We start from the raw sequence: 13,826 nt of genomic DNA on the forward strand, positions 1-13,826 counted from the left end.
TCCTACAACACGTAATTCTAAATACTACCTTGATACTACTTAGGTTAGAGTCCTTAACTTGTTTTCTTAATTTTTCACAACAAAAACATGATTTTATGTCCTCCAAATAGTATATTTTTGTCTGTTACATCATGTCAATTTAAACGGATTATTCGACTGGAAAAATGTAACAAAACCTTCAGATTTCTCCGAAAATAATTAGTAACATTACCAAATTTCAAATTGACCAGACTTTGACCAGGAAGTTAAAGAAAGCCAAATTTCTCGTGGTAAATTTCAACGTAGTAAAAGTTTTGGTTAAGTGATAATGTTTTTAAAATAATATTTGAAACTTAAACAATCCATGTAATTATTTTATTATTCAAATCAGAAGTCGTGGAATATATTAATTAATGAGAATGCGGTTATTAAAACTAGTTTCAGTCAGTAGCTCTTAACCAGATGACGCACTTTCGCAAGAATCGTAAAAGAAATGCAATACATGAAGGATGTTCCAAAAATCCTCTCTGAAAGATGCTGTATTTTATATGTTAAGATATTAAATTCAGTAGTTATTCTTCTTTGGTTTGAACATTATCATTTATATCAAACATTGTTTTGAATTTTAGAAATTACTCTAAGTGATGGTCATGTCCAAACAACGATTTGTTGTTTGTATGAATACAACATTTTGAGATTAATAAACGTAGAGGCTATTATTTAAATATCATTCAAACAGTTTGGCGACTAGGACAATTGGCTACTAAATAAGGTAAAATGATGATCAAGCAGATGACGCGAAAAAGAAAAAGAAAGCTAATAAAATACGTTTCATGTGTTAAGACAAAGCTATTGCTAGGATTCCTCTTTTTTAATTTGATTAGGTTTCTTGAACCAGGAAAAGTGAAATCACAAAGGCTCACCACCCCTTCACCCCTTTCTTCAGGAACGACCTTGACGGTCACTATCATACAACAGTTCGATGGCGCACAACCAGATGGCGTACTTTCGTAGTACCAGAACAGAAGTAAACGCAAAATAATAGTGGTGGAAATGCAAGGTTTTATAAGTCCGGACAACATTCTCCGGTCGCGTTAGTTGACGCGCGTAAAAATTGGGCCAGTAGTGTAAAAGACTGTCCGTTTGAAGACCGGGTTCGAGGACTGAGGAAGTTCCGATTTTTTTTGCGCGGAAATGTGGTCGTCTACCACCGTAACGACCATCGCACTTTTGGTCGTGAGTACTGTGACAGTTAGGGCGGTACGAGTTGGAGGAGGATCTAGGGGTGGTTCCCAACCTAATAGAAAAGGTGAGTCAAGGGTGCACAAACTCCCTATTATTGGATTAATACCCTCAGGATTTTGTGAATGAGTGGTCGAATAGTGAGGATAGTGCTCAACCACCTTTAAATGTGGATTAAGTGCTTTTGTGATTTTTTTTGCAAAACACACCCTCTTTACAAATTTCGGTTAAATCATTAGATTATATGCCCAAAAACCATATACAAAAAACAGAACAACCTTTTCTTCCCACATGATTTTAAAAAATAATCATCCCCTTGCTGTCAGTTTTGTAAAAAAAGCTGACTTAAAGTCCAGCTGAAAATTTTCACTTTCACTCAAAACGCTAACAGTATTTTCAAGTAAGTTAAGGTTTCTGAGGAAATTGCTGCTATTGAATTACGTTAACAATTGTTTTTATATTTTTACAACACAGTCAATTAAATTTTTTTCTAGACGTCCGTACCCTCCAACAGCTTTCCAGAATTATTTCAGGAAAAAGTGTTTTTGCTGAATTCTTTTAGAAACATGCTAATGTCGTGAATAGTAGTTTCAAAATATTTAAAATTTCAAAATTTTTATTTAAAAGGCTTGTGATACTGGTATTTTTTTATGTGGTATGTGATTATTTTATTTATACAATGTAAACATGAAAAAATCAGAAAATCAGTTATTAATGAACAGTGTGCATGAGTTCGTTTTTCTTGTTCAGGTTTAAAATTTCATTTCCTGCAGAAATTTACGATTTAAGAGTGATATTTGAAGTACACAATTTCTTCGTCTGAAAGCTGATTTACATTTTCTGCTGTTGTAGACTGCAATTTAGTCACATTACACTTGAATTACAATTTTTATTTTTATATATACGACCCCATTCTTGTAGGTAAAGAAAAGCGTGGTCAAAAGAAAACGCCATTCAAAATGAAAGAAAGTAAAATTGCGCCCTCGTTTTAAGCGTGATATGCAAAGATTACTGCCAGGTATAGACTAATTTAAGGAAAGAACATGTGGTGGTTACGTGCAGTGGAGATCAACCTTAAAATCGTTTAAGCCGGTAAAAGAAAGTGATGAATGCAGAAAATTTGCGTTGGGAGGCTGGTTTAATGAACGAGCTTCAAAGTCAATGCCATCGCCTGTTATTGTGAATAAATAATACAAAAAACTGTTCATTTCACCTAATTAAATAGCCATAATTATTTACGAACCAGTTTTAGTAAAGTGGTCTGGTAAGGAATGAGAATGCTTCGAAGATAAGAATGACCACAGAAATTTCTAATTCCCTTGTTGTGTGAAAGGATTATTTGTAAAAGAGTTTTTTTTTAGTTTTTCATGAAATAGCAAATAACTCTTTCCTTTCCATATATGTTGATAAATCGGTATGCACTTAATTACAAATGTATACATATCAATAGCAAAGCTACTAATAAACAGAAAAAAGTGAGTAGCATCATAATGTGCCTAAAGCAAAAAGTGGCTACTTACTTTCATAGATATGCGTATAGTGGGCGTATAAAGATTATAAGACTTCCCACACATATCAAATTACGAATCGTACAAGGTGCAAGATAATGAAGGAAATTGTAATTTATTTAATATAAATTTATATTTACATATTAGGTAATTACATGAAAATGTTTAGAAAGAAAACCTGATAAATATTGCCATTCGAATATTATTCACATTCTGTGATGTTACTCAATTTAACTGATATGATTTTTTTTTCTTGAATGCAACCAAATTATTTGGTTTTGTTAAGCTATCTGTGCCACACATTTTAACCACACTTTCTGAGAATTAGGGACTAAAAAAGTGACTGAATACTACTCAATGTTTTTTGTGGTTTTAAAGCACCCAGTTCGTTATATTCCCTGATATAACTCTGACATAGGTCGATATGTCATTACTTGATTTATTTTTATGATCACAGCAGAATCTTCTGGTTGGTTCTTGTCACCTTCATATTGTAAATACCTATACTTAAAGCCCTTGATCCGTAAATAACTACATGCAAGTTTTAACAGAGCATAAAGACACCAATTTTCGTCTGGTAAGAACAACTTACCGTACCTAGTTATTTTAAAATGTCATTTTTTATAATCCAATTACTGTTTCGGATAATCCCAACTAAGAAACAATGGAGTATTTTCACGGTTCGTTATGTTTGAATTTCAATTGGCAGTCTTCACAAAACGATGCTGCAATTTCTGATCGTTTAACGTGACGAGATTTTCTGCTTTTCCCAAAAAAAAAACCTAAATATTCAAAATCGATTGGCTCTGATCGATTTAAAAGCGGCCAAACTAATTTTCGTTACCAAGCCGGCTAAAAACTGTGTTTTAGAAGAAAGAAATTGTATAACTTCAACTAACCCGCTTTCGGAAACCAAGATCTGTGGTCTCTTGACAGATTTAACGCGTTTTGTAGATACAATCAATTGGACTCACTACTTTATATGAACGGCGTTGGCCTGATTGAAAGTGAATTTACCATTGCGGTATTGTCTCATACTTTTCTCAGTAATGTCATTACTTTGTTACGTGTTATTTTTAAAAGTTTATTTAAATTTTAATCCTTAATAACCGAGAACTTGGGAAGTGTGTTAATTTAATCTTATTTTTATTTATACAATAACGCTTTATTTTTCTTTGCATTAAGTCTTGTTTTCCATTCTAATGTTATTGTTGTGTGAAACAATATAATATCTTTCTCCTAAGGCGTAAAAATAACTGTTTCTCATATCTATAGAATTTACAAATCACTTACTTTGCTTTGTTTGAAAATTTGAATTTCAATACAATCCGGGCAATGTTAATCGCTAATGACTCCAGAAAATAGTGGTATACTCGTTTCCGATAAGTATTACCTACGCTTAGCAAAGATAATAGCTTTAAATTCTAAATAACACGTCTATAGGGGCAAATGTAACAGTTGTTCGAACTATTTATTGAAGGTTACAATATATTGAAGGTAGATGCAGTAACAATAATTGCTAAAGATGCAATAACTGTTGTCTCTCTAATAATGCAGTCTAGGTTGGCGGTAATTAAAGTGAATTGTCTGTTGATGCAATCTGCACTTTTTTTATAACCCACGCTTTTATAGTAACGTTAATGTGTCCCATCATTAACACCTGGGAAAATTTTGATGCATTTTTAGCTTTATCACTTTCAATTATTTCTTTTGGGGTTTCGTCTCAAGGCCGATTTCAGCTTGATATAAAAGACTGGTGCAATTTGGGTTACGCTTGACAAAAAAACCACAATTGGGTTTTCTTGAGAACAAATATGACCAGTTTCTTTTTCACGGCCTGTAAACATTTTTTTCACCAAGACTACTTGGGTAGGTTTCATTTTTTTTGTGGTTTACAGTAATTTGAAATGTTTACTAGTACCAGCTTTGAGATTCACAGAAAAGAAAATGTCTAATAATTATTGATATCTTTATTTGGTGTCACTTTCACTGAACTGGTTAAGATGTTTTTCTTAACAAATGTGGTGTTAGAGGAGATGTTTTTCTTGGTAAGTTAGGTGTTTTGCATCTCTTGTACTGGACCAGTTTTGATCTTTTATAGAATTTTTTAACAAGTAGGTTGTAAAAGTTTAAATATCTGATTTAAAAAATTAAGTTTCTCTCACTTGATTGCTGTAAAATATGTTTTGTCAGAATACCTGTTGATGCGTACATATAAATTAAATTTTGGCAAAACTTACAGTAAATATTCTTTAGAAAGAACTACATCCTGTTAATCCACATGGTGCTAAGTAAAATAGAAAAACAATTCTTAGATAGAATTCAATCTAAAATTAAATGTCAATCAATCGTGGATGTACTCGTTTTTTTGGTGTTGTGCTGTTAACGTTTTACTCCATATATTCATTCAATAATCGAAAAAGTGTGATAGAGTAGACCTTGAATCTCATAATATTCTAGATAAATATAATTTGAGGTTTTGAATGACATCTAGTAATTAAAAACACCTTCCTTCAAGATTTTAATTAACTTATTCTTATTTGAGGTTTTAAATTAGTTTGGTCCAAAAAAAGCACACTTCTTGTTTAGCTATTAATATTTTTTTAATGCTTTAACACCCACTTAATTCAAATTCGGTTCTACAATTCTATTTGTGGAATAATATTCCTAAACTTCCCAATCAAATTGAAGGACTAAAATTGCTCTTTTGAATCCTTTTTCCGGTCGCCTTATAAAGCATTAAGTACCTTTTACATGTACTTAAACCCACTTACCAAACTATAGCCACTTAGCTGAAGTTCACTTTAACATTTTTTTCAAGTAGATTGAATTAGCTGACTTCCTATAATCATTTTTGATTAATTGGATTCACTGAACATATTAGCAAAAGTTCAATCATAACACAATTATAACTATATCATTAAATCATCTTGATGTTGACTAGCCTGATACTTTTTATGGGGAATTTGGCCAAGTAACCAAGTGTGTTAACACGCTTGCTTTCAATTACTATCTCTTCATTAATAATTATGAGATCCTTAACAGCAACATACAATTAAACCGTTTTTGGTCTGGTACTCATCGGGCAAAACATGTATGTCTTGGTTATTTTAGAGTACTATTAAAATTAAGAACAAACCCAAAATGATCATATTCAAATAGGAAACGCCCAGTATAAAACGAATAGAAAAACCATAACATTGCGGCAATTTAATAGTGAAAGTTTTCGGGGAAATCCTCTTTGTGAACTTGTACGGTTAAAAGCGATATCAAAGTCAAAGAAGAGTGAAGCTGTAAAAAAGTGAATGAAGCCTTAATGCGAAAGTTGTAAGCGGTTTTTTTAGTTACAACATCAAACAGACGTCGTCGATAAACGTTTGATTGAGACATGTAAGCCTGCACAATTTCCTTAACAAAATTAACTTTTATTGACGAAGTTTGAAATTTCAATGCCACTTCCTTTTTCCTTTTGTGTCTTATTAGCCCAGATTTACGTAATCTGAGATAAATTGTGCTACGTGATTAGCCGATAACTACAGGGTAGGGCACACACGATAGGTTCAATCAGATTAAAATCATGTAGAAAAGCAGTTTTTCCAACTTGAGGATATTTGTATTAAACCATAAGTGTGTAAATCTTGCAGCAACAAATCCAGTATGTAGAAACAGAACTACTGTCCAGAGACCAGTATGTAGAAAAGTTATTAAAGATAGAAGAGATGAATGGTGTAGTTGAGTTATTTGATTAGAGTAATAAAGATCGTTTTTAATCTAAAAACTTTGCACTTGATGGTACAGGAAACTTGAAGGAACTACAATAAATAAGGATGTTCTTCAGTAAGAAAACCTCAACAGCGCAAAAGCAAGTGCATTGTCAATAAATTCCTTAAAGGCACCATCATTTTTCTTAAATATAGAAGATTATGTGAAGCTTAATAAGAAGATTTAGTAGGGAAAAGAAGAACACAATTGACCTGAACATATTTCCCATCATCACTCGTGGAAAAACCACAATGCAACTAAATTGGATAAACATTCAGATCACCAAGTTGACATGCTAAACGTTTCCGTTTTGAAAGCATAGATGATAAAAACTGCAAAATAATAAACAAACACAAAAAACCAGCTAAGTCTACATGTCGACAAAAAACTATTGTTTCGGTCAAATGTTGTAACAGAACCAAAGTCATTGTCTTGCAAAACGATCTGAATTTGTCGTTTTAACGGTAACCTGTGACAATTATCGTGTTGCGGAAATCCTAATTACCGCTCGAACTAAAAACATGTGCAAAGGCAAATCAACTGACGGCCTTGAAGGACGTGTAATGTACTGCTTTGATTTCACTTTTCACATGTCACACTCTGAATGTGATCATAAACTTATGCTAAAACATAACAGGAGAGCGGAGCCTTTTAATTGGAAGTTTTTGAGTACAAGACAATGTACAATTGTAAAGTCAGAAAAAATTATGTGCCTACAAATGTTTGCTAATAGAATCTAATCTCAGATTTATGATAATAAAAAATTAAGGAAGGCTTTTACTTTCACGGAAATTTACTGAAGTTGTTGTGAAGCACAGCATAGGTCTGGTCAATGACTGTCTACCCACTTCAACATAATTGAATTATGTAAAAAGAGAGGTGTTTTGGATAAAATTTACCAAAAATTGATCGTAACTGGTAGATAAAAAAAACTCCACCTAGAAAGCACAATCCCAAGAAATATTTGAACCATATTTCACCATGCAATTATAATTTTTGGGTGGTCCAGTAGCTTTCGTGAGAACCTTATTATCGTAATCAAATCAGTTCCAACAATCTTCCTCAGTTATTGCCACTATTGGTCAATAGAGTTTAATTGTATTCCGGTCATATTAACTAGTAGGACACCAAATATTTGGAGCAGAAATAGACCGTGCCTCGATACGATTGCTACACAAATAAACGGCGGATATTGGCCAGAGATATACATTTGTCAATTCAGCCATTATATGGCTACAATAGCGATTGGAATAATCGAATTATAAAAATGTTACCAACTACAAGAATTTATTAAATAATTACATTCGAACGTGAAAGGTAGTAGAGTAGGAAAGCAGCAGGAGTTATGAAACACAAACCCTAAGAATTATTATTATTCCTGCTGGTATTTAGTTCCTACTTTTCGGATTGTATTCGAGTAATAATACCATTACCGTTCTGCTCAAGTGATCGTCATTACATCGATTCTTATTCTGAATGTGTTTCTTTGACATTGTTTAACATAACCCTGACAATGGTCTTCTTTGATGGTTGAATGTGAATAATAAGATGTTTGGTGGTTTTGTACTCTTTTACAAGGACGTTAATGATGAACTGAAACCGTATAAAAGAAATAAGGGAAACTAAACGAAAGTGGCAGAAAAAGTTAATTAGTTTCTTATACAAAACTGTTTGAAAAATTAATTTTAGTTTGTCTTACGCTTTCAAGTGTATGAATAAAAATTTAAGAATGACTTAATGACCGGCAATAATTAAAATTGATGTCACTACTCATTGATGTTCGCACATATGATTGGCGAAAGTTTCGAACAGACGGTCTTCTGAAACACTACACAAATTACCCCTAGGTCAATACAAAATTACCATTCTTTCAAATCAGCTACCAAGTCACAACCATTGAAAGGTTTCAATCGGTTCTAATCGACGTTTTATAGTGGTAATTTGGTGCTAACAAGAAGCGAGTTTGATTTTTTTTTATTAATGACCGACAGGACTATTATTTCATCAATAATATCACCTATTAAGATAAATTATCTAAGAAATAATGCCTTAGTGCGTTATTTATCATAATGGCCTCAGGTGAGGGCATTATTTTTTATAATGCCCTCTGACCCTTTTTTAAATACATATCTACAGAATGAAAGTCGGACATTATTGTGTTCTACTCTATCGACCTCATGCATTATTGTCCTTATAATGCCCTTGGTATCTTAATTACTATTTGATTATTACTACACACAAATGAGTAATCTTTTGACATGATTTAGTTAAACCGACAAATTGTTGTGTTATTCACTAATATGTTTATTACTTATTATTTTATTATAGAATTATCTTTTATTAGCCACATTAAGAAGGTTAATCCTAGACTTTTTTTTCATTTGTTTTTTTAGGTAGTGATTTACTGTTAGAACTTGATTTGACACTTTTTCACAACCACTCGAGCTTTTTCATTCATTCATCTTCATTTAAATGTGTTATGACAAAAAGAACTATGACAATTGAAAATATTGCTGGAGAAAGCCTTTGATACGTATAGAGAATATGTGAAAAAAATCTGACCAGTTTTAGCAGCAGCAAAACATAAAAGACAATCAAAAACATTTAACTAGTTTGTGCTTTCTTGTTAAAGTCAAGTGATTAGATTTATTTCAGTAGAATTTTTTGATCGATTGCGTGTAATTTGGTTGATGAAAGAGGAAAGTAAGAGTAATAAATATAAGGAGAGAGGCTTGTTTTTTTTTAAACAAATTTTTCTATATATGTGTTACCTAAACGTAAGCACATTCTTTAAAGCGGTATTTAGCATACCGACTGCCTAATCAAGCAAAGTAAGAAATTCAGATTATAAAAAATTCACTTGAACACCTTTTTTGTCACCATCACGACATTTTATACGCACTGAACTGGTCTGATAGATAATTGCGGTGTCGTAATTAATCATTTGCCATTGCTTTATTGCCTATCCTCAAATTGATCAGGAAACATCCGAGAATCTTGCTACTAACTTCCTTATCGGCCATGCCTATTCTTGGTTTCTTTAAATTAGTTCTTGATTTATGTAAGTAAAATACTGTCTTTATATGGACACAACCGCTATCTTGTCGAATCTATGTTAAGTAGCATGAGATAGTACGAAGTACCGGTTAATTTGCTTCTGCTTCGAGCTACTTGAAAAATGCCAATTCTTTGTTGTACTTTGTTATTAAAGATTAACATGAAAGTTGTACTAAGTAATAAATTTTAATTTTGTGTTACTAGCGGCACTTGAAGATTGATTTTTTCTTAATCCTAACTGACATCATTGACTATAATGTATGAGAGCAGCTTTTACTTTTTTTTTTCATTCTATAATCCAATTATTATATAAACGCATTTACATAAAATAATAGTTGGTTTCATTAGGGTTGGTCTCAGTGATTTAGTATGCAAAATTGAATAGGTAATATTTTATTTGGCTGCCTTTACTAGATAGGTGCCAATTAGATAAAGACAATATTTGTCTTCCTGATACTCCGAGAAAAAAAGTGTTATATTATTTTTATTGGATAAGAAAAATATTACTATAGTGTCCTTGACCTATATTGTTTATTGCGATTTATTATCATTTTGTACTGTTCATCATTTGGTTGATTATTTTGACTAATATCAGCTGAATTTTTTTTTATTATTATGACCATTTGCTTAAACATTAATAAAGATAATAATAATTGTTTGAGTTACCAAAAAAGTATTTTACCTTGGCCACCATTAATCATACCAGCAAAAACATTTTGATAACACTGACTCCCATTATTTTGTGATTTATTGCTATTTATTCTCATTTTATAGAGCACAATCATTTTCATAATGACCATTTGTTTAAATGCAGTACTATACTATAATTACATGATACTGTGACCTGATAATTTTCAATGTCAATTTTGAAAATAATTTGTTAATTTGATATTTGTTTCGCTAATAACCCATATCGTCACGTTTTATTTTCATTACTACTAGGTTTGGATTCAGAACCCTGTAACTTTGAAAACATAGTGAAAGTAACTTGAAAGTAATTAACACTAATATTAATCTTTAATAACAGTAGAATAACTATTTTGTTAATTAATTACAAAATGCTTAAGTTACGTGTATCTTTTTTTGTATTTCTTCTTTGTTTTGAACCTGTCCAAGGCAGTAACCAAACACAAACTTTGATCAAGTCATTATTAAATGCAGTTTGAGTAGGAAATTTATGAAATGAATTTACTATGTTAACTATAATAACGTTAACGCCCCATTTCTAAAAACGTTCCACTAAGGTCAAACATGTTAAACAAAGGTTAGTTGGTAGTATAATGGGCGAGAAAAAGGTAAATGGTTAAATATTGAGGTTATGAGGTGCAGTTTTACCAAAGAATACCTTTCCAAGGGCAAGATAACAATTTTTGAGGACATAAAGAAAAAATGAATGGAATATAGTTATTCTAATCTTTCTCTGAAAGTTTACCGAAAATGTTAACAAAAATCTCACATTGAGACTGAAGACAATAACTTAGCCCAAAACCCACGAGTTAAATAAACTGTACGAACCATACCAAAAACATTAAAGAAAACCACAAAATCATAAAATAGTTTCCACTGCAAAACTTTCGTTTTCGATGTACATTAATCAGTATAATTCGTCCTTTTACAAATTTACCCCAGGGTCAATTTCACACCCGCATTTACATTCAAACGCACGAACAAGCAACTAATAGTTTCGTTTTCTACTTCCTTTACCGCATCAGTGATAGAGTGTTTTGATCTCAGGAGTCTTCAGTTTCCTGAGCAGAAAGCGTATAAAATGTCATTACTAAACCGTTCACACTGGTAATAACTTGAAATACCTATTGGTTTGACGTTATTAATGAGTGAATGTTTGTCCTGATTATTAAGTTCAACAAGGGCACCTGTCAGCATGAGAATATGTGGTTTAAATCACACATGCAAAATCAGTGTTAGAACGTGAACAATACGGCTATTGTCAATTTTTGGTATGTCCGCCGTTTATCGCATTATTTCAATCAGATTTTTAGCTAGTGTCTTTGTCCTGCCAGTTTATGTAAACTTTTTTTCGTCGAGCAGAACAATTTAATTTAAAAATGATTTAGTCGACTTAAAAGGTCATACAGTGTACGGGTCGTGATGATCTTGACCTGTAACAGCTCCATTTTATTTGAAATGCTTTTAAGAACACCGTGATTTGCAATAAGTGGGCATGGTTCTTTGTGCATACGTAATAATATCGCTATATCGATCTGACTTGCAAGTGTCTATTGTCTTAAATTATTGTAACAAGTTTTGGAATTTACAAAAGTTAACAATCCCATTTACTAAATCTTATGAAATATTTTGTAGTAAAATTCTTGTAATTCAATGCTTCGAAGCATATACGTATAACAATATTTTTCACTCCATTGCATGTTATCCAATAGATAAAGATGCAATATATTGGTTTTGCATTAGTTACGCAAAACTGACCTAGGTATGCCGCTTAATTAGTTCGTTAAGTTAATAAAGGTTTCAGCTATGCATACAGGGTATTTCACTGAAAAATTTACAAGAAATTGTAAGTAAAATTCTTTAAAAAAGCATGAGGATATGCCAAAACTATGTCAGAAGCAAAACAAGTTTCCATTGCTAAATTTATACAACAAAATTAAACTTTTACTGTTCAAAAGATAAGATCAAATAAGTTCCGGGATATCAGTCCATTAATTATTTTAATAACATTTCGAAAGGAAAACCTGAAGTATGCTGATATTTATGATAAATGTGTGTGAAAACTGCAACCTTCCTATACTCATAAATTATTATGCGAATAATAATCCAATATGCTAAAATATGTGGACGGTTGTGTTCATTGATATTGGATTGTTTTAACAACCTGCTGGTATAGTACGTCATCATTGAAAAACATACAGGCAAATGGGAACAATTTTTCAAGTTCATGTTGCAAAACTAATCACACCGGTAATTACTACAACCACTTTACACAGTTGTACAGCCATCATATGTGCAACATACGCTCGATCAAGAAATTCACAGTCAATACACGAGTTAAATGACAGTTTCTTAATTAGCGTTTAAAAACCTATAAATCTCGTCTCATTCATGACACCAGACATTTCTGACAGATCACAGATTGCATTACAATACAAATTAGGAATTACGTTAGATTCTAGGCACATAATTCTACACACTAAACCTTCCGGGAATTACTTTAAATTCAACTTATACGAGCTCTTAATTAACGCCTTGAAGCAAATAAATCTTCAGGTGTTATTCATGGCACGAGACGCTTATATAATGATGTAGATAACACTTTAAAAGGCTTTTCTTTTGCTTCGGATTAAGCTTGAAAACGTCATAAAATTGTAAAGATTTATTGGCTTAGTATAATAAAAAAGCATGTTGATCCATAAATTGTTAAACAAAAAAATTAGTTTAGAGTGTTTTTTCATTTTTACAGAAATATCTGAAATTGGTAATGAGTGTTTTTACTTCACATGTGTTTTTCAAAATATTAAGCCCAAATCTACATTATTCTATTTGCTAATAGTCCAGAAGAATCTTATTTTTAGGCAGATTAACCTTTTAGCTTCTTGAAATACTGCGCTTTCAAATTGTTTTAAGTTCAGATTTATCAGATTAACGTGTTCAGTTTTTTATACTTCTTACTTACATGATGTGCATCTATAATGAATTTCAATTTCAGTACTATTAATGTTTTTAATTTGTTATGCATATGAACGTTGATATGAATACAAATTTTCAACAAATGGTATCGTTTACGAGATTTAAAAAAATATATTTGGAAAATAGTACATTTTTATTAGTAAAGTCTTTTAGCTAACTTTTAGCTAACCTTACACTTGATACAAAATAGTAAATTCCAGCTTAACATCATCATCATCAATCAGCAAAATAAACATATCAGTCCTGTACATTTAATAATATCATTATACTGTCATCCATTAAGTTTTAATTGGCCGTTCTAAATACAAGAAAAAAGAATTTCTCTTCTTGATCCGCTATTTTAACTTGTATTAAATTGGTCGTTATTAATTAGAAATTAGAAATTATCTTAAGAACGTAATTTGATTTCCTATAGGAAAAAGTGGTACTTTATCTTCTTAAAACGTCCAAACAGTTATAATCTTGTTTCAGACTCCTACTAGAGAATGGAATTTTCAAGTGACACTATCCGGATAATTAAAGCTTGGGCAATAGTTACATACCTAAAAAGCGTAGAAAATAGCTGCAAGATCAGTTACCCAACATTTTCCTACTCGGCTTAAATCAATTTCCTTA

General features: G+C 31.6%; 1 protein-coding gene across 3 annotated transcripts in view; it reads left to right on the forward strand.

Annotated features, from left to right (window-relative positions):
- Positions 1-1,062: 1,062 nt before the first annotated feature.
- Positions 1,063-13,826, forward strand: part of LOC145727544 (multicopper oxidase 3-like) — a 28,877-nt gene continuing 16,113 nt past the window's right edge. For 2 of the 3 annotated variants that reach the window (XM_081977158.1, XM_081977159.1), the window contains exon 1: positions 1,064-1,288. In XM_081977158.1, coding sequence (XP_081833284.1) covers positions 1,174-1,288 — 115 coding nt within the window. In that variant the 5' untranslated portion in view covers positions 1,064-1,173. Of the gene's footprint in view, positions 1,289-13,826 lie in introns of all 3 variants that reach the window. The other variant, XM_081977160.1, reaches the window with a different exon arrangement.

This window comes from Ips typographus, linkage group LG4, assembly GCF_016097725.1.
Source record: "Ips typographus isolate SLU linkage group LG4, UJ_Ityp_2.0, whole genome shotgun sequence".
Lineage (NCBI taxonomy): Eukaryota > Metazoa > Arthropoda > Insecta > Coleoptera > Curculionidae > Ips > Ips typographus.